This window comes from Antennarius striatus, chromosome 4, assembly GCF_040054535.1.
Source record: "Antennarius striatus isolate MH-2024 chromosome 4, ASM4005453v1, whole genome shotgun sequence".
NCBI lineage: Eukaryota > Metazoa > Chordata > Actinopteri > Lophiiformes > Antennariidae > Antennarius > Antennarius striatus.
The window spans coordinates 1,729,919-1,754,447 of NC_090779.1; the positions used below are offsets into that span (position 1 = coordinate 1,729,919).

At 45.4% G+C, this 24,529-nt stretch overlaps 1 protein-coding gene across 3 annotated transcripts; it reads left to right on the forward strand.

Annotated features, from left to right (window-relative positions):
• Positions 1–9,277: 9,277 nt before the first annotated feature.
• On the forward strand, positions 9,278–20,876 carry phaf1 (phagosome assembly factor 1). 3 transcript variants are annotated; one of them, XR_011035203.1, is made up of 17 exons: positions 9,278–10,511; positions 10,662–10,744; positions 11,214–11,297; positions 11,504–11,547; positions 11,680–11,759; positions 11,840–11,934; positions 13,775–13,887; positions 14,783–14,895; positions 15,222–15,355; positions 15,461–15,544; positions 15,660–15,742; positions 15,843–15,886; positions 16,269–16,318; positions 16,572–16,630; positions 16,728–16,800; positions 17,856–18,927; positions 20,718–20,876. XR_011035203.1 is itself a non-coding variant. In XM_068313204.1 (16 exons), the coding sequence occupies exons 1-16, from the start codon at positions 10,448–10,450 to the stop codon at positions 17,949–17,951; spliced, it is 1,299 nt and encodes a 432-aa protein (XP_068169305.1). In that variant the 5' UTR covers positions 9,278–10,447; the 3' UTR covers positions 17,952–20,876. The 3 variants fall into 3 exon arrangements, 2 of the variants coding, with proteins under 2 accessions (XP_068169305.1, XP_068169306.1); XM_068313204.1 differs by having other exon boundaries at positions 17,856–20,876; XM_068313205.1 differs by having other exon boundaries at positions 9,279–10,511; positions 13,823–13,887; positions 17,856–20,876.
• The last annotated feature ends 3,653 nt before the right edge of the window (positions 20,877–24,529 follow it).

Below are 24,529 nucleotides of genomic sequence, written 5' to 3' on the forward strand. Positions count from 1 at the left end.
CCGTAGCCTCTATACAGAAACTAGTTATTTGGGGGGAAAAAAGGTTCACAGAATCATCTGAACAGTACATGTAGATTAACTTGACATTTTTCTCTTATCCGTTTTAGAGACAGTTTTAGAGTGATACCAATATTAATATTGACCTTTTCCAAAAAAGGATTCATATCTGTTGCAGTTGCTTCCCTGCGACAAATACGTCCCATGAGTAACATTTTATTGAGATATAATCGTGTTTTTTTTGCAGATTCAGCTTTCACTGTTTGAGAAGTGAGGATTCATAGCTTTGACGCGAATACACAGCTGTTCTGGTGTAGCAGGTCTGGGGGGGGGGGGGTTTCCTCTGGACAACAGCTGTTAATACAGGACTTCTGAGCTGGTCTCTGAGCATTAATCATTAGATGTGATTCATGCTGAGTGAATACACAAGAATCCACAGCAATAATCAGGTTAACTCCATGTGGAGATGATGGATTTACCCGTAAATGAAGGCAGGCATCAGCATGGAAACACTGTGGATGTGGTGACAGCACAGCGTTCAATGATGTTGTGTCGTCACTGTGAGACTTCCTGAAGCAGAGCTTTGTAACATGAGCTCATCTGAGTCCTACAGCTCTCTTCTTCTTCTTCTTTTCCTTTCGGCTTTTCCCTTCAGGGGTCGCCACAGCGAATCAATTTCCTCCATCTAGCCCTGTCCTTTGAATCCTCTTCTCTCACACCAACTACCTTCATGTCTTCCCTCATTACATCCATAAACCTCCTCTTTGGTCTTCCTCTAGGCCTCCTGCCTGGCAGTTCAGAACTCAGCATCCTTCTACCAATATATTCACTATCTCTCCTCTGGACATGTCCAAACCATCTCAGTCTGGCCTCTCTGACTTTATCTCCAGAACCTCTAACATGTGCTGTCCCTCTGATGTACTCATTCCTGATCCTATCCTTCCTGGTCACTCCCAGAGAGAACCTCAGCATCTTCATCTCTGCTACCTCCAGCTCTGTCTCCTGTCTTTTCCTCAGTGACACTGTCTCTAGACCAAACAACATCGCTGGTCTCACCACAGTTTTGTACACCTTTCCTTTCATTTTAGCTGAAACTCTTCTATCACACATCACACCTGACACTTTCCTCCACCCGTTCCATCCTGCCTGGACACGCTTCTTCACCTCTTTTCCACACTCTCCATTGCTCTGGACTGTTGACCCTAAGTACTTAAAATCCTCCACCTTCTTGATCTCTTCTCCCTGTAACCTCACTCTTCCACTTGGGTCCCTCTCATTCACACACATGTACTCTGTCTTACTGCGGCTAACCTTCATTCCTCTCCTTTCCAGGACAAACCTCCACCTCTCTAGCTTCTCCTCCACCTGTTCCCTGCTCTCACTGCAGATCACAATGTCATCTGCAAACATCATAGTCCATGGAGATTCCTGTCTAACCTCGTCTGTCAGCCTGTCCATCACCATAGCAACAAGAAGGGGCTCAGAGCTGATCCCTGATGCAGTCCCACCTCCACCTTGAACTCCTCTGTCACACCTACACACACCTCACCACTGTCTTACAGTCCTCATACATGTCCTGCACCGCTCTAACATACTTCTCTGCCACTCCAGACTTCCTCATACAATACCACAGTTCCTCTCTGGACACCCTGTCATCAGCTTTCTCCAGATCTACAAAAACACAATGCAGCTCCCTCTGGCCTTCTCTGTACTTCTCTATCAACATCCTCAGAGCAAATACTGCATCTGTAGTACTCTTTTTTGGCATGAAACCATACTGCTGCTCACAAATGCTCACTTCTGCCCTTAGTCTAGCTTCCACTACTCTCTCCCATAACTTCATTGTATGGCTCATCAGCTTTATTCCTCTTTAGTTGCCACAACTCTGCACATCTCCCTTGTTCTTAAAAATGGGCACCAGCACACTTCTCCTCCATTCCTCAGGCATCATCTCACTATCTAAGATCCTGTTGAACAACCCAGTCAGAAACTCTACTGCCACCTCTCCTAGACACTTCCAAACCTCTACAGGTATATCATCAGGACCAACTGCCTTTCCACTCTTCATCCTCTTCAATGCCCTCCTCACTTCATCCTGACTAATCTTTGCTACATCCTGGTCCACAACAGTCACCTCTTCTAGTCTTTGTTCTCTCTCATTTTCCACATTCATCAACTCTTCAAAGTACTCTTTCCATCTTCCCATCACACTACTGGCACCTGTCAATAGACTTCCATCCCTATCCTTAATCACCCTAACCTGCTGCACGTCCTTCCCATCTCTATCTCTCTGTCTTGCCAACCGGTATAGATCAGTCTCTCCCTCCTTACTGTCCAACCTAGCATACAAGTCATCATAAGCTTCTTGTTTGGCCTTTGCTACCTCTACCTTCACCTTACGCTGCATCTCCCTGTACTCCTGTCTACTCTCCTCAGTCCTCTCAGTGTCCCACTTCCTCTTAGCTAGCCTCTTTCTCTGTATGCACTCCTATACCTCCTCATTCCACCACCAAGTCTCCTTATCTACTTTCCTTCCAGATGACACACCAAGTACTCTCCTACCTGTCTCCCTGATCACATTAGCTGTAGTTGTCCAGTCATCTGGAAGCACCTCCTGACCACCCAGAGCCTGTCTTAACTCCTTCCTAAAAGTCATGCAACACTCTTCCTTTTTCAGCTTCCACCATTTCGTCCTCTGCTCTGCCTTTGCCCTCTTCATCTTCCTCACCACCAGAGTCATCCTACACACCACCATCCTATGCTGTTTGGCTACACTCTCACCTACCACTACTTTACAGTCACTGATCTCCTTCAGGTTACACTGTCTACACAAGATGTAGTCTACCTGTGTGCTCCTACCACCACTCTTATAGGTCACCCTATGTTCCTGCCTCTTCTGGAAGAAAGTATTCACTACAGCCATTTCCATCCTTTTTGCAAAGTCAACTACCATCTGTCCTTCTGCGTTCCTCTCCTGGATACCAAACCTGCCCATCACATCCTCATCACCTCTGTTTCCTGCACCAACATGTCCATTGAAGTCTGCTCCAATGACAACTCTCTCACTTCTAGGCATGCTCTGCATCACTTCATCAAAGTCCGACCAGAATTTCTCCTTCTCCTCCAGCTCACATCCTACCTGTGGAGCATACCCGCTAACAACATTGAACATCACACCTTCTATTTCTAGCTTCAGACTCATCACTCTATCCGATACTCTTTTTACCTCCAGGACATTCCTAACAAACTCCTCCTTTAAGATAACTGCTACTCCATTTCTCTACCCATCTATACCATGATAGAACAACTTGAACCCTGCTCCTAAACTTCTAGCCTTGCTACCTTTCCACCTGGTCTCCTGGACACACAGTATGTCTACCTTCCTCCTCTGCATCATGTCAACCAACTCTCTACCTTTTCCTGTCATAGTTCCAACATTCAACGTCCCTACTCTCAGTCCTATACTCTTGGTGTTCCTCTTCTCTTTCTTCGTGCGAACGCACTTTCCTCCTCTCCTTCTTCGACCAACAGTAATCCAATTTCCACCGGCGCCCTGTAGGTCAACAGCGCCGATGGCGGTCGTTGTTAACCCGGGCCTCGACCGATCCGGTATGGAAGTCATAGGTTTGATTCGCATCTTTGATTTGGCAAAAGTTTTACGCCGGATGCCCTTCCTGACGCAACCCTCTGTATTTATCCGGGCTTGGGACCGGCACAATAAGACACTGGCTTGTGTCCTCTTGCGGCTACATTGAGTCGTACAGCTCTAATAATGGTGAATGACAGGTTCAACATTTAAAAAACTGCTACTCCAGTTTACAAAGTTGGCTAAGAAAATACCCCCATGGTGCAACAACCTAGAGCAAATGATATGACAGTCAGCTCAACACAGATGGATTTGGTACAATGCAATGGATTTAACGGGGAGTGAACACCTACGTTTCTTTTTGGAATTTTATCAGTTCTATAATGAACATTCTTATAGTCGTCCTGAGTGCCACATGACACCTGATTAAGAAAGCAGGACTAGAACTTAAAGAAAGAAATTGACTACGTGTCAACATATGTATATATATTTAATGATGATTTTTTAATTTAAATTTTAATGATGTTATATCAGAAAAAATATACCGTAAAGGAATAAAATGGTATTTGAAATTGATTCAACCTTATATAGTACAGTGATCCCTCGTTATTCACGGTTGTTGCGTTCCAGGAACCACCGGCAAAAAAAACAAAATTCTGTGATATTGCAACAAACTATTTATCTTATTATTTACGGCAATTTAAATGCTTATGAACCCTCGCCATACTGATATTAAACCACCTTCTATCTGTATTACCTCTTCCGACACCCTTATAGACTGTTTAAAGCACTTTGTGTCTCAAGATTTGTGTCCAAGACTCACGGAACGTATCCCACTTTCGGATGCCGTCAGCCAATAGTTGGTCGAAGAAGGAGAGGAGTAGAGTGTGTTCGTAGGAAGAGAGAGAAGAGGAAGACCAAGAGTATAGGACTGAGAGTAGGGACGTTGAATGTTGGAACTATGACAGGAAAAGGTAGAGAGTTGGTTGACATGATGCAGAGGAGGAAGGTAGACATACTGTGTGTCCAGGAGACCAGGTGGAAAGGTAGCAAGGCTAGAAGTTTAGGAGCAGGGTTCAAGTTGTTCTATCATGGTATAGATGGGTAGAGAAATGGAGTAGGAGTTATCTTGAAGGAGGAGTTTGTTAGGAATGTCCTGGAGGTAAAAAGAGTGTCAGATAGAGTGATGAGTCTGAAGCTAGAAATAGAAGGTGTGATGTTCAATGTTGTTAGTGGGTATGCTCCACAGGTAGGATGTGAGCTGGAGGAGAAGGAGAAATTCTGGTCGGACTTTGATGAAGTGATGCGGAGCATACCTAGAAGTGAGAGAGTTGTCATTGGAGCAGACTTCAATGGACATGTTGGTGCAGGAAACAGAGGTGATGAGGAGGTGATGGGCAGGTTTGGTATCCAGGAGAGGAACACAGAAGGACAGATGGTGGTTGACTTTGCAAAAAGGATGGAAATGGCTGTAGTGAATACTTTCTTCCAGAAGAGGCAGGAACATAGGGTGACCTATAAGAGCGGTGGTAGGAGCACACAGGTAGACTACATCTGGTGTAGACGGTGTAACCTGAAGGAGATCAGTGACTGTAAAGTAGTGGTAGGTGAGAGTGTAGCCAAACAGCATAGGATGGTGGTGTGTAGGATGACTCTGGTGGTGAGGAAGATGAAGAGGACAAAGACAGAGCAGAGGACGAAATGGTGGAAGCTGAAAAAGAAAGTGTTGGACTCTTAGGAAGGAGTTAAGACAGGCTCTGGGTGGTCAGGAGGTGCTTCCAGATGACTGGACAACTACAGCTAATGTGATCAGGGAGACAGGTAGGAGAGTACTTGGTGTGTCATCTGGAAGGAAAGTAGATAAGGAGACTTGGTGGTGGAATGAGGAGGTACAGGAGTGTATACAGAGAAAGAGGTTAGCTAAGAGGAAGTGGGACACTGAGAGGACTGAGGAGAGTAGACAGGAGTACAGGGAGATGCAGCGTAAGGTGAAGGTAGAGGTAGCAAAGGCCAAACAAGGGGCTTATGATGACTTGTGTATCACCCACCCAGGGCCCTTCGATCAGAGATGCAGGATTTATGGTGACCAGTTGGGTTTGTAAGAGTAGAACAGGAGGCAGAAGCTTCAGCTATCTGCCCCTTTACTCTGGAACGATCTGCCAACCTCGGTCCGAGGGGCAGACACTCTCAGCTTATTTAAGAGTAGACTAAAAACCCTCCTTTTTGATAGAGCCTACAATTAGAAATAACACTCACCCCACTAGACATGCTGCTATAGGCCTAGGCTGCTGAGGGTATTTTTCTCCGTCTCTCCCGTTAAAGGGAAATACTCTGGAGCTTCTGTCACTTCTCCTTCACTTTCTTTATCTTTCTATACTCTTAGAATTTATTACTACTCCTAGAAGCAAGAGCCCCCCTACTCCTAGAGCAAGAGCCCCACCCCCCACCATGCTCAACTTCTACAGAGGCACCATCGAGAGCATCCTGACCAGCTGCATCACCGTGTGCATCACGGCGCCTGCACCGTTTCCTGACCCTGCAGCGCATCGTGAGAGCAGCTGAAAAGATCACTGGCGTCTCTCTCCCTTCCCTCACAGACATTTATAACACCCGCCTCACCCGCAAAGCCATCAGCATTGCAAGTGATCCCACCCCCCCACCCCCCTCACAGGCTTTTCAGCCTGCTGCCATCAGGTAGGAGACTGCAGAGTCTGGGCCAGAACCAGCAGGATCAAGGACAGTTTCTTTCACCAGGTGGTCAGGAGGCTCAACTCCCTCCCTGCTCTGCCCCCTGCCACAACCCTGAACTCTACTCTCACCCTGCCCTACCCCCCCAGCACCTGACTACCTCTCTCTCTCCCCCCGTCAACTCAAGGACTACGCACACGTCACTTCCTCTACGGGATTAGAGTGTATAGAGATGTTTACCATCCCTTGTGTTTTGTCTTATACTTCGTGCTGTACTGTCTGTTGTACTGTCTGTGTTATACTGCCTGTTATACTGTCTGTTGTACTGCCTGTTGTACTGCCTGTTGTACTGCCTGTTGTACTGACTGTTTACCGTGTGTCAGAGAGGATTGCAATTTCATCTGTGCTGTATGTCGTACATATATGGTGCATTTGACAATAAAGCTGACTTTGACTTTGACTTGACTACTACTGTGAAATCACACTCTCTGTCTGCACGATGCTGCCGCTGTCTTTGTGCCTCTGTTCCACAGGTGCAGAACGCGGATGGAAGACAGGATATCCAAAGGCCTGGAAATCCCACCCCCAATTCAGCAACAGGGCACTGTGGGCTTGAAACTCAAACTGGCCTATCTGCCACTCTCTCACTCTCTCTCCGTCTCTTTTACTTGACCTATCTCTTTCCTCAATGTATTTCTATTTCCTAACCAACAGGTCAAGGCGGATGACTGCCCTCCAGATCCTGGGTCCTGCCCGGAGTTTCTTCCTAAATGAGGGAGTTTTTCCCCGCCATCATCGCTTATGGTTGCTCTGGAGGGCATTGTTGGCTTTCTATCTGTAAAGCACTTTGAAATGTCTTCTGATATGATTCAGCGCTATATAAATAAAAGTTGATTGATTGATTAATTGATTGATTGATTGATTGATTGATTGATTGATTGATTGATTGATTGATTGACTTGTATGCTAGGTTGGACAGTAAGGAGGGAGAGACTGATTTATACAGGTTGGCAAGACAGAGAGACAGAGATGGGAAGGACGTGCAGCAGGTTAGGGTGATTAAGGATAGGGATGGAAGTCTATTGACAGGTACCAGTAGTGTGATGGGAAGATGGAAAGAGTACTTTGAAGTGAGGTGGAGGTTTGTCCTGGAAAGGAGAGGAATGAAGGTTAGCCGCAGTAAGACAGAGTACATGTGTGTGAATGAGAGGGACCCAAGTGGAAGAGTGAGGTTACAGGGAGAAGAGATCAAGAAGGTGGAGGATTTGAAGTACTTAGGCTCAACAGTCCAGAGCAATGGAGAGTGTGGAAAAGAGGTGAAGAAGCGTGTCCAGGCAGGATGGAACGGGTGGAGGAAAGTGTCAGGTGTGATGTGTGATAGAAGAGTTTCAGCTAAAATGAAAGGAAAGGTGTACAAAACTGTGGTGAGACCAGAGATGTTGTTTGGTCTGGAGACAGTGGTTCTTAACCTTGTTGGAGGTACCAAACCCTGTCAGTGTCATATGCTCACTCGACAAACCCTTCTTTAGTAAAAAAAAAAAAAAAATCTTTTTTATTTTCAAATTTAAGACATAGTACAGTATTTTCCGCATACATAAGGTGCACTGGATTATAAAGCGCATCTGAGAACTCATCTTCAATGAATGGTCTATTTTAAAACGTTTTTCATTTATAATGCACATTGGATTATAGTAAATTGAGAAAATTAAAGGCTTTTAGGTGCGGAAAATACTGTATATGCTTTATTGGTGTATTTAATGAATTGTGCATTTACATCACCTTTTTCAAAGGACAAAACCAAGACAGTGCATGAACTCACATGAAATGACCTACTGTACCTGTAAATCAGTGTGACTTCTGCTGTTGTTAGAGACCAGTTCAGATATGCGTGGCTTCACCTTGACAGGTGTTACTCTGATGTCATTTTCACAGCAACGTCTGTTTCTGTTGTTTTCCATGCAGTGGAAAACAACACTAAATGGTGATTCGTGTATCTTCGGCAAAACACCCAACACATCATGTCGGATTTTTTGAAACATCGTGTCAAGACAAAACATCGTGTCGGGTGTTTTGTCTTGACCTCCGTCTCCGCCGAACCCCTGAGACCGACTCATCGAGCCCCTAGAGTTCGATCGCACCCGGGTTAAGAACCACTGGTCTAGAGACAGTGTCACTGAGGAAAAGACAGGAGACAGAGCTGGAGGTAGCAGAGATGAAGATGCTGAGGTTCTCTCTGGGAGTGACCAGGATGGATAGGATCAGGAATGAGTCCATCAGAGGGACAGCACATGTTAGAGGTTCTGGAGATAAAGTCAGAGAGGCCAGACTGAGATGGTTTGGACATGTCCAGAGGAGAGATAGTGAATATATTGGTAGAAGGATGCTGAGTTCTGAACTGCCAGGCAGGAGGCCTAGAGGAAGACCAAAGAGGAGGTTTATGGATGTAGTGAAAGAGGACATGAAGGTAGTTGGTGTGAGAGAAGAGGATGAGAAGACAGGGTTAGATGGAGGACACTGATTGGCTGTGGAGACCCCTGAAGGGAAAAGTCTAAAGGAGAAGAAGAAGAAGAAGAAGTGTATTTAAAGCTTGCGTCGCGCCTGCTGATGCGGGAATCAGTATATATATATATATATATATATATATATATATATATATATATATATATATATATATATATACATACATACACACATATATATATATACATATATATGTATGTATGTATGTATATATATGTATATGTACTGTATGTATATATCTATATATATACTCATACATACATACATACATGGGTTTTAAAATATATAGAGCAAATTAAACGTGTGTTTAAGCTTTGTATCGACAAGTATGAAATAATGAAGTGATAACGTGTAAATGTTACTCCCGTCCTTACAGCAGTCCTCAATGTTCTTACCGACGGGCTCCACAGCGTGAAACACGGAGGTTCGGGGATCCCGCCACTCCCGCTCCACCAGGTCAGCTGACTGTGACGTCATCAGCCATCCCAGAACGTGCGTCGAACACCGGAAGTGGAGTCATCAGCTGATCCTGCGGGCTGTTGTTGGTGCCTCAAGTTGCTCGTTCGGACTCGGCGTCGGTTCTTATCAGTCCCCGACACGGAACGCTCTCGTCCCGGGGGCAGCGGACACGGTGGGCCGGGGGATCTATCGCTAGCGGCGGACGCTTCTCTCCGCGGGGACCCTGAATCAGCGGCGCTCGGAACAGCTAGCTCCGGAGCGGAGCCGTCGGTGGGACGAGACCCGCGAACGGCCGTCGGCTGCCTTTGTGTCCGCGGCTTCAGCGCGACCCGCGGTCGTGTTCCTGTCCGGCTGTAGAGCGTTGATGTCCGGCTGTAGAGCGTTGATGTCCGGCTGTAGAGTGTTGATGTCCGGCTGTAGAGCGTTGATGTCCGGCTGTAGAGCGTTGACGTCCGGCTGTAGAGTGTTGATGTCCGGCTCGTTTCTACGTTTTATGACGGTTCTTATGGTCTGAGTGTCCGCGCTGAGCGCTGCTAGCTGGCCGGCTAACGTTAGCTAGTAAACAACCGATCGACGTGTCGGGATCACAGCTGATCGATCACCGATATTAGTGATCAACACCAGCTGTTTGTTACTGATCAGGAACCCCACACTGAATCCAAATAACTCAAATAATCAAATAGTAATGTTCACCTGCATTTAAGTTTGAATTATCTGTTTGGGTTCTGAGTTTAAAAAGTCAGGTTTATTTAAAAAGTTCAGGTTTAATTTATCCGGACTTGATTTTAATTCACAAATGCGTTGAAAAAGCGTCTGTACTTGTAGGTTTTAGTTTAGTTGCGTAATGTTTTTGAAGCAAACTGTGGCTGTTTGCTAACTGGTCTGTGTCAGCCTGAGCCGGTCAGATCTAGATCACATTCTAGACTTGGGTTTAACTAATTCTAACCTGCAATCTGGTGCCGTCTCCAGAACATATGTGGTGTCATAAAGTGGAGTCTGGACTGTCCCCTTAGATCGATCAGCCGTTTGAATCTGACACTCATCGATGTGGTATCCCTAGAGAAACCAATAAAGTGATGAATTGATCGATCGATTGAGACAGTGCTGTGATCAGGGAGCGCCAGGCGAACAGAAAGGGTCCCCCGGAGGGCCCCATTGTGTCTTGAGGTGAGGTGAGCTGCCCCCCACTACTTGCCAATGCTGGATCTGGAGGTGGTGCCTGAGAGATCACTAGGAAATGAGCAATGGGAATTTGCCCTAGGTGGGTATTTATTCACACAGTGGTGATCACAGAACTGGAAAGAGCGCAAGACGTTCGTTAACGTGTGTGTGTGTGTGTGTGTGTGTGTGTGTGTGTGTGTGTGTGATGTTAATCCTCATCTGTCTGTCTGTCCACATGATGCTGTTCCAGGGATGCCATTGGCCCAGAGCATCTCTATTCTGCAGAAACACTGCCGCATCGTCAAGAATGTCCAGGTGCTCTACAGTGAACAGGTAACAGGGGGGTTCAGAGTTGTTGGTGTGCTGTGCAGAGTTTCAGTGTGAGAACACTACCTGTGGTTCAATCAGCTGCTTTCTTTTTAGGAACTTTTCTTCTAACCAGTTTATTTCACACGTGTTGCGTGTCGGCTACAGCCCGCGTTAGATAAATGTAGAACTAGAGTTGTGTTACTGAGGTTTTCCTCCAGAGCGCATTGGAAGGTGTGTTTTTACACAAAGTACTCCACTCTGTACTCGTCTAACGTCAGATCTGTAGAAACAAGAGTTATTTTTTAATTATAACGGCAGGAATTTCAGATTCAGTGTTTTTCTCTTGTTGCTGTTGAAATAAACTCACTGATAGAAATTAAACCCACATTTAATCTTGTTTAAGAAACATTTGCATCAGTCGACACCCTGATTGTGTGCGTGTTTGTCCCCCCACCTCCCTGCTCATTAATTCTGCCCCCCCCCCCCCCTCCAGACGCCACTCAGCCATGACCTCATACTGAACCTGACTCAGGATGGGATTAAACTGCTGTTTGATGCCACGAATCAGAGACTCAAGGTGAGAAGCGTGTGTGTCCTTAAACACTTCTCATCTGGATCACGGGTGACGATTGATTATTGATGATGTGTCAGAGACTTCTACGGGGGGTTTGACACCAGATTAGAATTAAATCACTGACATTAAGGATGTCTGGGAAATGATTTATTCTAGTTCCGTCTTGATTTGTAACAAACCCTTTAACTGTCCCTCCTGTTGGCCGACAGGTGATTGAAGTGTATGACTTGGGCAAAGTCAAGTTGAAGTACTGGTGAGTAGAAATACATGAATACTTCAGCCCTGCTGGAGTGTGTGTGTGTGTGTGTGTGTGTGTGTGTGTGTGTGTGTGTGTGTCATCCATTAGCCTCTCCCCTCTAATGGATGACGGTGTGTGTTGTTTCAGTGGAGTCCATTTCAACTCTCAGGCCATCGCCCCCACCATCGAGCAGATAGACCAGTCGTTTGGAGCCACACACCCAGGAGGTAGGGAGCGTACGCTAACAACACACCTGCATTCTGGTCAGATTCGTGTCTGTTATGACAAATAGCCCCCCCCGTTTCAGTTTACAACGCTGCAGAGCAGTTGTTCCATCTCAACTTTCGGGGACTGTCCTTCTCCTTCCAGCTGGACCAATGGAACGAGGCCCCCAAATACGAGGTGAGACTGGCAGGTCACCGTTTGTTAAACGTCCCGGCGTTAGTTCAGGGTGTATTCTTCTGTGGGTTACACTGATACACACGATACTGACTGAAGTATTTGCTCATCTATCACACCTCACTGACGTACACGTCTGGGGTCACTCCGGTCCATCTCCAGATGTTTGTTGTGGAGTTCTGCATGAAACGGTGGATGTAGGTTGTTGGTCCCACGCTGTAGACCCAGTTTCAGTTTGCTTTGTGTTTGTCTGAAGCTCGCTGCGCAGCTGCGTTTGCTTCCTGTTCACGTGTCAGACAGACAGACGGACGCGTCCGAGCCGAGGAGTTTAAACATGTAGAGGTTTTATATTGATGTTCAGAACACATTCTGCTCGTCACGTCTCCTGTTGGACCTGCTGGTGAAGCAAAGAATACCCTGTGAAAGTCTGGAGGTGTGTCAGCACTGCAGCGTACAGTTTAATGTCCACCATGCTGCTGTTTGTGAAATGTATCACCAGTGGAATGATGGTGTTAAAACTCTACTGAACCCATCATTAGATAGAAACACACACAAGCAAACCTTGGTTTTCCAACGCTTTAGACATCGAACAAAATGGAATTCCACCAAAAAATTCAGAATTTTTTTGTCTTAGAAGTCGAACATGAAACAAACCCCTTTTGGGGACGACCGTGGCTCAGAGGTATCAGGGGTCGCCCAGTGATTCAAGGTCGGCGGTTCGATTCCCACTCCCGCCGATTCGTTTGTCATTGTGTCCTTGGGCAATACTCTTTATCCTCCTTGCCCCAGTGGGGCACTCGCTGGTGTGTGAATGTGTGTGATTGTTCTGGTGGTGGTCAGAGGGGCCGTAGGGGCAGATTGGCTATGCCTCCGTCAATCTGCCCCAGGGCAGCTGTGGCTACACACGTAGTTACCACCACCAGGTATGAAGGAGGAGTGAAGGAATAATGGATCCGATGGAACGAGTCTTTGAGTGTCCAGAGAAGCGTTATAGAAATCTAATCCATTACTTTATTATTATTTCTCGCCGCCAAGCGCGATAAAGGCGAGAAAAGTCGAGAGAACGTGACGGTAATGTGCTTTTTATTTTAGTTTACTGTATTCAATAATGTATCACTTAATTTGCATTCCATTACCTACAGTACGAGTTACGGTACCGTAAAGTTCTGTCCAAAAGACGACGGTAACTCGTACCTGAGGCTAACCTGATCACGTCCACGCTCTTTCTCGTGTTTGTTTCTTTCTTTTACATTTCTTTGATATGTTTCATTACTTTACAATTTGATATATAAATGACATTATGAAATACACATTATGTTGGAAAAAGGTAGTTTTGTAGCGTCTCGGAACGGATTAAGACCATTTACATTATTTGTAATGGGACAAATGTCTTTGGAACTGGAACAAATGGCTGTTGGAACAGCCTTCAGGAGTGAACTGGTCGTAAACCGAGGTTTGTCTGTATGCGGTGCATTTTCAATAAATGGCCTATTTCAAAACTTTTTTCACACATAAGACAGACTGTCGGTTATTTCTGCTGCCCAACCAGAAACCCCCCAGAGAACAGGCTGGGTTCCCTTCAGTGCTCAGGGAGGGGCTGTCACACACCTTCACACACACCAACAGCCCCTGTGGAATGTTTTACATTCACATGTTGATGCAGCACTGATGACAGTCTGTAGCAGGTCCAACAAAACATCAGCAGTTCAGTCTGCAAAATAAAGTGTGTGTGTGTGTGTGTGTGTGTGTGTGTGTGTGTGTGTGTGTGTCACATGTGCCTGTAACTGTTGACCCCTGTTGTGTGTGTGATTGACCTGTGCAGTGTGTTCATGTCCAATCCCAGCGTCTTCCTTGGCATCCTAACTTTGCCATGGGTTTGGCCTCCCTGCAGATCCCACACGGCGCCATGGTGAGGAGGATGCACATCTACACCGGCAACAACCTGCAGGAGACCAGGTAACACACACACACACACACACACACACACACACACCTCCGTCAGGTTCGGCTTCACATAACGGTCACCGTTGTTTCAACATGTCCCCGGTCTGTGCTGTAAATCTTCCTGACTAATGCATCCTGGGATACATTTGCGTTCAGGAGTTGGAACTGATGGTGGAGCGTTTCTACGGGGATTAACCCCGTGGTAGATCTGTGGTCGCTATGGACATCACTTCAAAGGGTGTGTGTTATCTCGTTCGTGATGTGTGTGTTCTGAAATGCGTCTGTTGGCGACGGCGGCGCTGGAAACGTTGTGGCGCTCTGTGGTCTCTTAGGCCTCGTTCAGACCGGTCGACTAGATCCGATTTTTAGCCCATCCAGATTGATATCAGATGTCTCGTGTGCAGTGTGAACAGTCCCATACCACATGATGTCTGATTTTTGTGGAGCAGACTGAAACCACATTCTGGAGGTAGTTTCATATCACGTACTGACCGATAACTCCGCCCCAACGTCGTTGTTACGGCAACCTGTCGGATCGGTCAATAATGTGGTCCGGTCTGAACAGAACCAGATCGCATTTGGACAGTTGCTAAAAACAGTGTGGACACCGTCTGTCTCTCTTCATCTGTTTCTCCACCCATGGCTGTTGGGTTCTGCTCCAGGTTTCTGCCTGTTGAAGGAAGTTGTTCCTCTCTGGTGCTGCACAGATCAAACTGAACTGAATTATAAAATACTTCATTGGTCACCAGATGGGGGGGGTGCCTCAGTGCACGATGTAAGGTCCATAGAGACTGGTGAAGAGTCCCACCAGCAACCCCCCAGTTAAGATGATGATGATGATGACTAAACAAAATGCACTCACACACACACACACACACACACACACACTGCTTTCCTCTCTCCTCAGGGCCCCGTTGATGCCGTTGGCTTGTTTCCTCGGTAACATCTTTGCGGAGCGGGTGGACGTCCTCAGGGACCAGGCGGGGCCCCTGGGGCTCAAACTGCGCCTGGTGACTGCAGGTGAGATCAAACGATCCCAGAGCGTTCAGCTGGATGTTAGCGTGTGAGGTGACATCCTCAAAACACGGAGAACACGCCTGAACTTCATGAGAGGAACCTTCAGGTCTGATAATCCAGATTAAAGGACATTCATTAATATATAATTAGTAGTGTTTCAGTTTGGTGTCAGATTATATTCTGACATATTCTGAAATAACGATCAGACCTAATAAAACCAGCCTGTAGTCTGATGAGATTATCGTGTTATTCTGGTCAAACTGGAATCAGACTGGAGCTTTGTGGGGACTCCAGTGTGACCTTGTGTCTCTCCCCTCGCTGTGGTGCAGGTTGTGGTCCTGGGGGGGTGACTGACAGTAAGGTCAGGTCCGTGGAGAGGAGCATCTTCTTTGGAGACTCCTGCCAGGACGTCCTGGGGGCTCTGGGCTCGCCCCACAAAGTCTTCTACAAATCGGAGGACAAGGTAGGAGCGTCATCACTGCTAGCATAGCAACAACATGCTAAAGGTGTGTAGTGGTTGGTGAGACAGGTGGGACCAAACCAGGTGACGCTCATGTTTCCATTCCAGATGAAGATCCACTCTCCATCCCCTCACAAGCAGGTTCCCTCCAAATGTAACGACTACTTCTTCAACTTCTTCACCCTCGGAGTGGTACGTAACCCCCCCCCCCGTGTGTGTGTGATATTAGAGTTGTGTATTCAGATACATGGTGACCAGTGCGTCACAACATCTGGACCTGAAGCGTCTGGAACTCGTCTGGTTTCAGGACATCCTGTTTGACTCCACCAGTCACCTGGTGAAGAAGTTCGTCCTCCACACCAACTACCCTGGACACTACAACTTCAACATGTAAATGTCCACCCTTACACACACACACACACACACACACACACACACTGTTGTGTTGTTTCCCTTCATAACATCTTTCGGGCGTGTCCCCCCCCCACAGATATCATCGGTGTGACTTCAAGATTCCTCTGGTCATAAAGCGAGGTGAGACGGTCTGAGTGTGTCAAAGGATGGCTGGTGTGTCCGGCCTCTGTGCTCGGCTATTGATGCCTGACATGTCAGGCAGTAGCTGACGTCTGATTGGCTCCTGTTGCTGGAGCTTTAATGAACTGTAATCTGGAGACACTCACTGGGTGTGTTTCCTGTTTAGATGCTTCTTCTGTTTACTATGTGTGTGTGTGTGTGTGTGTGTGTGTGTGTCTGTCTGTCTGTCTGTGTCTGTCTGTCTGTCTGTCTGTCTGTCTGTCTGTCTGTCTGTCTGTCTGTCTGTCTGTCTGTCTGTCTGTCTGTCTGCCTGCGTGCGTGCGTGCGTGCGTGCGTGTGTGTGAACGCTCCTCTGACTCATGTCTTCTTCTCTGACGTTCAGACGGGGCCGTTTCCCAGACAGACGACTGCATCCTAACCACCTACAGTAAGGTCAGTGACGGGGCGTCGTCAAGCAGCCACATGGTGGCGCTGTGGTAGCGCTGTAGCACCAACAGTAATTTGTAGCTCCACTGCCGTAGGGATCAGTCAGGAGGTTGTCCCTGAACACAACACCTCTTCATCTGGTGTTTAATGGCATGAGTCAGGAGTGACATGACTTTATTTTACATTTCAAATGACAAAAGAGGAGTCAGTTTAACAAAATCATTTAACTCTTTAATGACATGAATGTTTCATTTGTCAGTGGGATCAGATTCAGGAGCTGCTGGGTCACCCGATGGAGAAACCCGTCGTCCTCCACAGGTACAGACGCTGTCAATGTGTGAACGTGTTCCGGGGGGGTCTTATCTCCATGTCTTCACCCCGTCCTGATGGTGGGGTCCGTGTTTGTGTTCACCAGGTCGTCGTCGGCCAACAACACCAACCCGTTCGGCTCCACCTTCTGCTTCGGCCTGCAGAGGATGATCTTTGAGGTCAGGAAACCATCTGAGTCATCAAAACCACGACATGACGGGATCAGACTAAATACAGTTCACTGACATGTTTACACATAAATCAGGACTGCATACATGTTTATGCCATGCAAAATTCACAAGGTATTAGTTACAAAGTATCATCACACATTTAACTGTTGTTATTTTAGTGGTTTTATATTTATGATTTCCTTCATTAAGTCTCGTAGTTATTCAGTCTCCTCAAACTGTTGTTACTCTTTCTATTATCTACATCACATGTGTCAGACTCAAGGCCCGGGGGCCAAATGTGGCCCATGAGAATAAAAGGTCAGAGCGTCTAAAAATCAATAGGACAAAGGTTTACTTTGAGCAAAACTACATTTTCACACATTTTAACTGACTAAAGGTTGTGAACAAAGTTAATGTCCTAACTTGTGTCTGACGTTATTTTTCTTTATTGATTGATAGTTTGATCCTTGATTGATGGAGTTCTGTGTGTTTAATAACCTGACAAATGAAAAGGATTTATGTTAGAACAGAGAAACAAACAAACATGTTTTTTCTGTCTAACTGTAATGTTTGGAACTAGAATCAGTCAGAAATTCAGTTATTTAACATTAAGGAGTAGTTACATTTAGTTACATTACACTGAGTTACATTTAGTTACATTTATTAGTTACATTAAGGAGTAGTTACATTTAGTTACATTACACTGAGTTACATTTAGTTACATTTATTAGTTACATTAAGGAGTAGTTACATTTAGTTACATTACACTGAGTTACATTTAGTTACATTTATTAGTTACATTGAGGAGTAGTTACATTTAGTTACATTACACTGAGTTACATTTAGTTACATTTATTAGTTACATTAAGGAGTAGTTACATTTAGTTACATTACACTGAGTTACATTTAGTTACATTTATTAGTTACATTAAGGAGTAGTTACATTTAGTTACATTACACTGAGTTACATTTAGTTACATTTATTAGTTACATGAAGGAGTAGTTACATCTGTGTGTTTGGAGCTCCATGCTGTCCTGTCTAACACACACGTGTCCCCCCCCAGGTGATGCAGAACAACCACATAGCGTCAGTGACCCTCTACGGTGCCCCCCCCACTGCCAGCCAGGCCCGAGCCGAGACCAGTAGCAGCTCCCAGTAAGCAGGAAACCAGAACCACCTCCCATCCTGGTGTTACAGCACCCCTAGTGGTCAAACCGGAGTCTGAATGAAGCAGAAACCCCGACAGCGCTCAGATGAACCCCCCCCTAAACCACCTGGTCCTGGTGGGTGACTCCCCCCAGCGGACACACACACAGGAAGCAGGATGGGGGAGCGTGACGCTCCTGTGGGGGCGGATGTGAAGAAATTTTCTGTAACAGAGCGGAGCGTAGAACCACAGAAGAAGAGTTTGTCAGGACAGCCGCTTTGGGAGGGGGGGGTCCCAACATTAATGTGACCTTGTGTGATTAGCATCTCCTTAACATCGTCTGTGAGACCAGAAACATTTCAGAATCATCTGCAAAGAAGTCACTAATAAGTCTTTAATCAAAGTCAGATTTGTTCAAAAGCTTCTGTGGCCAAAGTCTCAACTCAACTGAACACACACACACACACACACACACACACACACACACACACACGGAGGTCGTCTCATGCCAAAACAGTCTTTTCAAACGTCCTACAGTTCTGAACGACCGTGAACAAACTGCTGAAGATTGTTTCTTCAAATACAGAATGTGCCTACGTACCCTGAACGCATCACGGCTGCTGTCAGGAATGTTTTATCCTCCTCAGCAGCAGGTGGCGCTGTGAGTCAGAGCCCATGGACTGATGACTGAGTAACACTCATCCTCTAACGTGTCAAACGTTTATATTTGTTTCTGGAGCCTGATTTACTGCTGACGTTTAAGATTCAACACATTCAATGGTTTGAACCATCGGTTCACATCTGGTTCACATCTGGTTCACATCCGGTTCAGTCCAAACCCTGGCACAGGACTAAACCATCCTGACCCGGTACAGGGGACAAAGGTCACGCTGCACAGAAGCATCACATCCAGAATGGGCCACAGAGCAGAAGACAAACACTCAGGGTCTGAAGAGACGGAACAACAGCATCACCGTTACCTCCAGTGGTACACACACACACACACACACACACACACACACACACACACACACACACACAGGACTCTGCATGTGAGGCTGCTGGTTTTATTTTTAGAACTGATGTTTCTCTAGACTTTAATTCCAGCGTTCCTTTCCGTCCCTTTGCTGCGACGCGCAGCACCAAACACACACACACACACACACACACACACACACACGAGCTCTGTTTGGAGCGACTGGGGACAGTTCTGTGTTTGGATCCTGCATGTCGGTTCATCCCATCCTCACCAGTGTTCCCAGTTGTGTGTTCTCATCACCAGTTGGTACATTTGCACTAGCACACAGCTTCTTACTTGAGTGGTCGAGTGGGGACACACAGAGTGTGTGTGTGTGTGTGTGTGTGTGTGTGGTACCGTCACATTTCTGGGTTCACCCCCCGTTCAGAAAGGGGACAGAACAAAACAACATGTCTTCTCGTTTCCCTCCAGTGTAAAAAATTTAAAATCTTTTTCATGGAAAGAATTTGAATAAACTGTATTAATAACACACACACACACACACTGGTATTTGTTGTCATGGATACCACTATCAGTGTTGAATTTATCGTTGACCTTTATTTTTAATGTGTGTTTATGTATATGTGTGTGTGTGTGTGTGTGTGTAGGCACACACATGCACACACATTCCTATACATGTGTATATATGTTATATACACACACTGTACATAGGATTTAATGGTAGAATGAGTTTTTGCCATCATTCAGACTGCATTGTGATATTTTTCATGTTATTTCTACAGATGAGTTATTACAGCTGTGGTGGTGAAACCACTCTTGGGGGGCGTGGGGGGGTGAGCGTCCACCTGCTCAGCATGAATTTAAGGGACTTTTTTAACAGCTTCCAGCTCAACATTTATTTCTGCTCAGTCCCTCTTTAAACCACATCCCATAATGAGTTTCTCTCATCCAGCACGTCCAACCAGCTTCACCCTGACCCCCCCCCCCACACACACACACGTACATAATGTACAGAACAGGGTAATGGTGCATCCTCGTGTCAAAAGCTGCTGGACAGAATTCAGTGAACTTTGATGTATAGATGCTGTAAATAGACGTGTTTCATTCTGATGTCGTCTGATGTTAAAGATCTGTGTTTTCTGATCCATCCAATAATAATACAAGTAAACCATCCTGTAAACCTACTGGACAAACTACCATCTGCCTTTAGGCTGGAAGTGTGTGTGTGTGTGTGTTTGACTACACACACAAAGAGCAAATCCCCCACAGAGGCTCGATCCGTCCCCACCTGCTCCATCCCAGTGAGACGTTTCTGGAGCTTCACACTGACATTCCTCTAAAAACCAGAGAAAACCTGTGGGGCACCACAGACATCACATGGAGTAACCACACAAACTTCTGACGAGCTTGTTAAACCGTCATAATGAACAGTCGGGGCCGGTGGGGTAACAGTCGGGGCCGGTGGGGTAACAGTCGGGGCCGGTGGGGTACCCAAACTCAGGTGGATGTCTCAACTCTATTTGGACATAGAAGTGATTTTTATTTCTTTAAATGCAAGAATGGACAACTGTCCACATTCTGTTGTCATTTATGACTTAAGTGTAATTATTATTATTGTTTGTCCTTATTTTCGTATCGAACGTTTTATTTCCCATCGTTGATTTGCTCTGAATATGATCCTGTTTCTGGAAATGGGTCAGTTACACGTAATTACAGGTTTGACAGTCATTGGAATAAATTGGTATTTATATTTTGAATAATATAAATGTGTTGATGAATAAATTACATTTGTTTGGCAGGTCTCCAGAACAAAAGGCAATAAACCACCATGCAGTTCAGAGATGAAGCTGTGATTGATTACTTTGGGCTGATGGCTGCACTCGTGTTCATCAACATCAATGTTCATCCTCTGTTTGTGGAACCAGGATGTGAATAAACATTAACATGTGGACGTGAAACAGATTCAGGTGTCTTTGTTTCCTGTGTCTTCGAGCCAAACCTCAGCGTCTGGAGTGGAGCAGTCGGGATAATCTGATGTTAGTCACAGAGTCGGGATAATCTGATGTTAGTCACAGAGTCGGGATAATCTGATGTTAGTCACAGAGTCAGGATAATCTGATATTAGTCACAGAGTCAGGATAATCTGATGTTAGTCACAGAGTCAGGATAATCTGATATTAGTCACAGTCAGGATAATCTGATGTTAGTCACAGAGTCAGGATAATCTGATGTTAGTCACAGAGTCAGGATAATCTGATGTTAGTCACAGAGTCAGGATAATCTGATATTAGTCACAGTCAGGATAATCTGATGTTAGTCACAGAGTCAGGATAATCTGATGTTAGTCACAGAGTCAGGATAATCTGATGTTAGTCACAGTCAGGATAATCTGATGTTAGTCACAGAGTCAGGATAATCTGATGTTAGTCACAGAGTCAGGATAATCTGATATTAGTCACACAGTCAGGATAATCTGATGTTAGTCACAGAGGCAGGATAATCTGATGTTAGTCACAGAGTCAGGATAATATGATATTAGTCACAGTCAGGATAATCTGATGTTAGTCACAGAGTCAGGATAATCTGATATTAGTCACAGAGTCAGGATAATCTGATGTTAGTCACAGAGTCAGGATAATCTGATGTTAGTCACAGAGTCAGGATAATCTGATGTTAGTCACAGAGTCGGGATAATCTGATGTTAGTCACAGAGTCAGGATAATCTGATGTTAGTCACAGAGTCGGGATAATCGGATGTTAGTCACAGAGTCAGGATAATCTGATGTTAGTCACAGAGTCGGGATAATCTGATGTTAGTCACAGAGTCAGGATAATCTGATGTTAGTCATAGAGTCAGGATAATCTGATGTTAGTCACAGAGTCAGGATAATCTGATGTTAGTCACAGAGTCAGGATAATCTGATGTTAGTCACAGAGTCAGGATAATCTGATGTTAGTCACAGAGTCAGGATAATCTGATGTTAGTCACAGAGTCAGGATAATCTGATATTAGTCACAGAGTCAGGATAATCTGATGTTAGTCACAGAGTCAGGATAATCTGATATTAGTCACAGAGTCAGGATAATCTGATGTTAGTCACAGAGTCAGGATAATCTGATGTTAGTCACAGAGTCAGGATAATCTGATGTTGGTCACAGAGTCAGGATAATCTGATGTTAGTCACAGAGTCAGGATAATCTGATGTTAGTCACAGAGTCAGGATAATCTGATATTAGTCACAGAGTCGGGATAATCTGATGTTAGTCACAGAGTCAGGATAATCTGATGTTAGTCACAGAGTCGGGATAATCTGATGTTAGTCACAGAGTCAGGATAATCTGATGTTAGTCACAGAGTCGGGATAATCTGATGTTAGTCACAGAGTCGGGATAATCTGATGTTAGTCACAGAGTCAGGATAATCTGATGTTAGTCACAGAGTCAGGATAATCTGATGTTAGTCACAGAGTCAGGATAATCTGATGTTAGTCACAGAGTCAGGATAATCTGATGTTAGTCACAGAGTCAGGATAATCTGATGTTAGTCACAGAGTCAGGATAATCTGATGTTAGTCACAGAGTCAGGATAATCTGATATTAGTCACAGAGTCGGGATAATCTGATGTTAGTCACAGAGTCAGGATAATCTGATGTTAGTCACAGAGTCAGGATAATCTGATGTTAGTCACAGAGTCAGGATAATCTGATGTTAGTCACAGAGTCAGGATAATCTGATGTTAGTCACAGAGTCAGGATAATCTGATGTTAGTCACAGAGTCAGGATAATCTGATGTTAGTCACAGAGTCGGGATAATCTGATGTTAGTCACAGAGTCAGGATAATCTGATGTTAGTCACAGAGTCGGGATAATCGGATGTTAGTCACAGAGTCGGGATAATCTGATGTTAGTCACAGAGTCGGGATAATCTGATGTTAGTCACAGAGTCAGGATAATCTGATGTTAGTCACAGAGTCAGGATAATCTGATGTTAGTCACAGAGTCAGGATAATCTGATGTTAGTCACAGAGTCAGGATAATCTGATGTTAGTCACAGAGTCAGGATAATCTGATGTTAGTCACAGAGTCAGGATAATCTGATGTTAGTCACAGAGTCGGGATAATCTGATGTTAGTCACAGAGTCAGGATAATCTGATGTTAGTCACAGAGTCGGGATAATCTGATGTTAGTCACAGAGTCGGGATAATCTGATGTTAGTCACAGAGTCGGGATAATCTGATGTTAGTCACAGAGTCGGGATAATCTGATGTTAGTCACAGAGTCAGGATAATCTGATGTTAGTCACAGAGTCAGGATAATCTGATGTTAGTCACAGAGTCGGGTTTATTTGTTTTCAATCAGCTGACCTCGTGCCGTTGGAACCTCAGAACCTGCATTTTGTCTTCAACACGCTTCTTAGAAATCGGATGAGACACAAACATGTCTTCCGTCATGTGTGAGAATTTGCAGACACATACAGGAATGACATCATTTAGATGAAAGAACATCCGTCCATCATCCATCCATCATCCATCCATCCTGTTAGGTTCATCTTGACCTGCTCCAGGTCTGCTGTGAAGTAGCAGAAAAGCACAAATGTTTGGTGCAGCATAAATAAACCTGACCTGACTTACCTGAGAGCTTTAAATTTGATCTCAGTTGAGTCCATCCACCCATTTGTCTTCTCTCTCATCCAGGGTGGGGTCACCACCCCAACAAAGAAGGTTACAGTGCACCCTCACACATAAACGCTCGCGACTTCACCTCATTGCGTATTTTTGGTAGGCAGTCACATGATACCGCACGCGCATTCTATTGGCTGACGGCGTCTGGAAGTGCGGTAGGTTCTACCATGAGACACAGAAGTGTTTTAAACAGTCTATCAGAGTGTTTTAAAGGTAATACAGATAGAAGGTGGTTTCATGTCAGTATGGGGGGGTTCAGGAACGTTTAGATTACTGTAAATAATAAAATACTTAGTAGATCTATCGTGAAATCCATTAATCGCGTGTGATTCCTGGAACACATTAACCGTGAGGAACGAGGGCGTACTCTATTCCAAATGTTCCTCCCAACATTTTCCAGCAGGACCGGGGTTACCCAGGCTTGAGGAGATATGTACCCCCCCCCCCCAAAAGCAAGTTCTGGATCAACCGGGGTCTGTTTTCATTCGGACAGTTGTCCTGGAGGAATCCTGATCAGACGCCTGAACCACATCACCTGGTCAGGGTCTCTCCTCCAGACACCCCTGGTGGTCTGAGGTCCTCTTCCTGGTTCTAAGACTGAGTCCAGCTCCTGTTCGATGAACCTTCATTTCATTGGCTTGTACCCACCATGTTATTGGGTCACTACACAGATTGGTGGTCAGAGATGACGGTCTGAACATGGAACCAACGGGACATGAAGAGTTTGTTCTTCTGGCTCAACTCTCACGAAGCTAACTCTAACACTCTGGGCTGTTAGAGTTAGCATCGTTAACCTCAAGCTGGATGATTCCTTCATTCGTCTACTTCATTCTCCCGCTGTCATGGGCCGCTGGAGCCTATCCCAGGGGACCTGGGGCATGAGACAGGGTACACACCAGGCGCAACACCGGTGCACCGTGGCGCCAC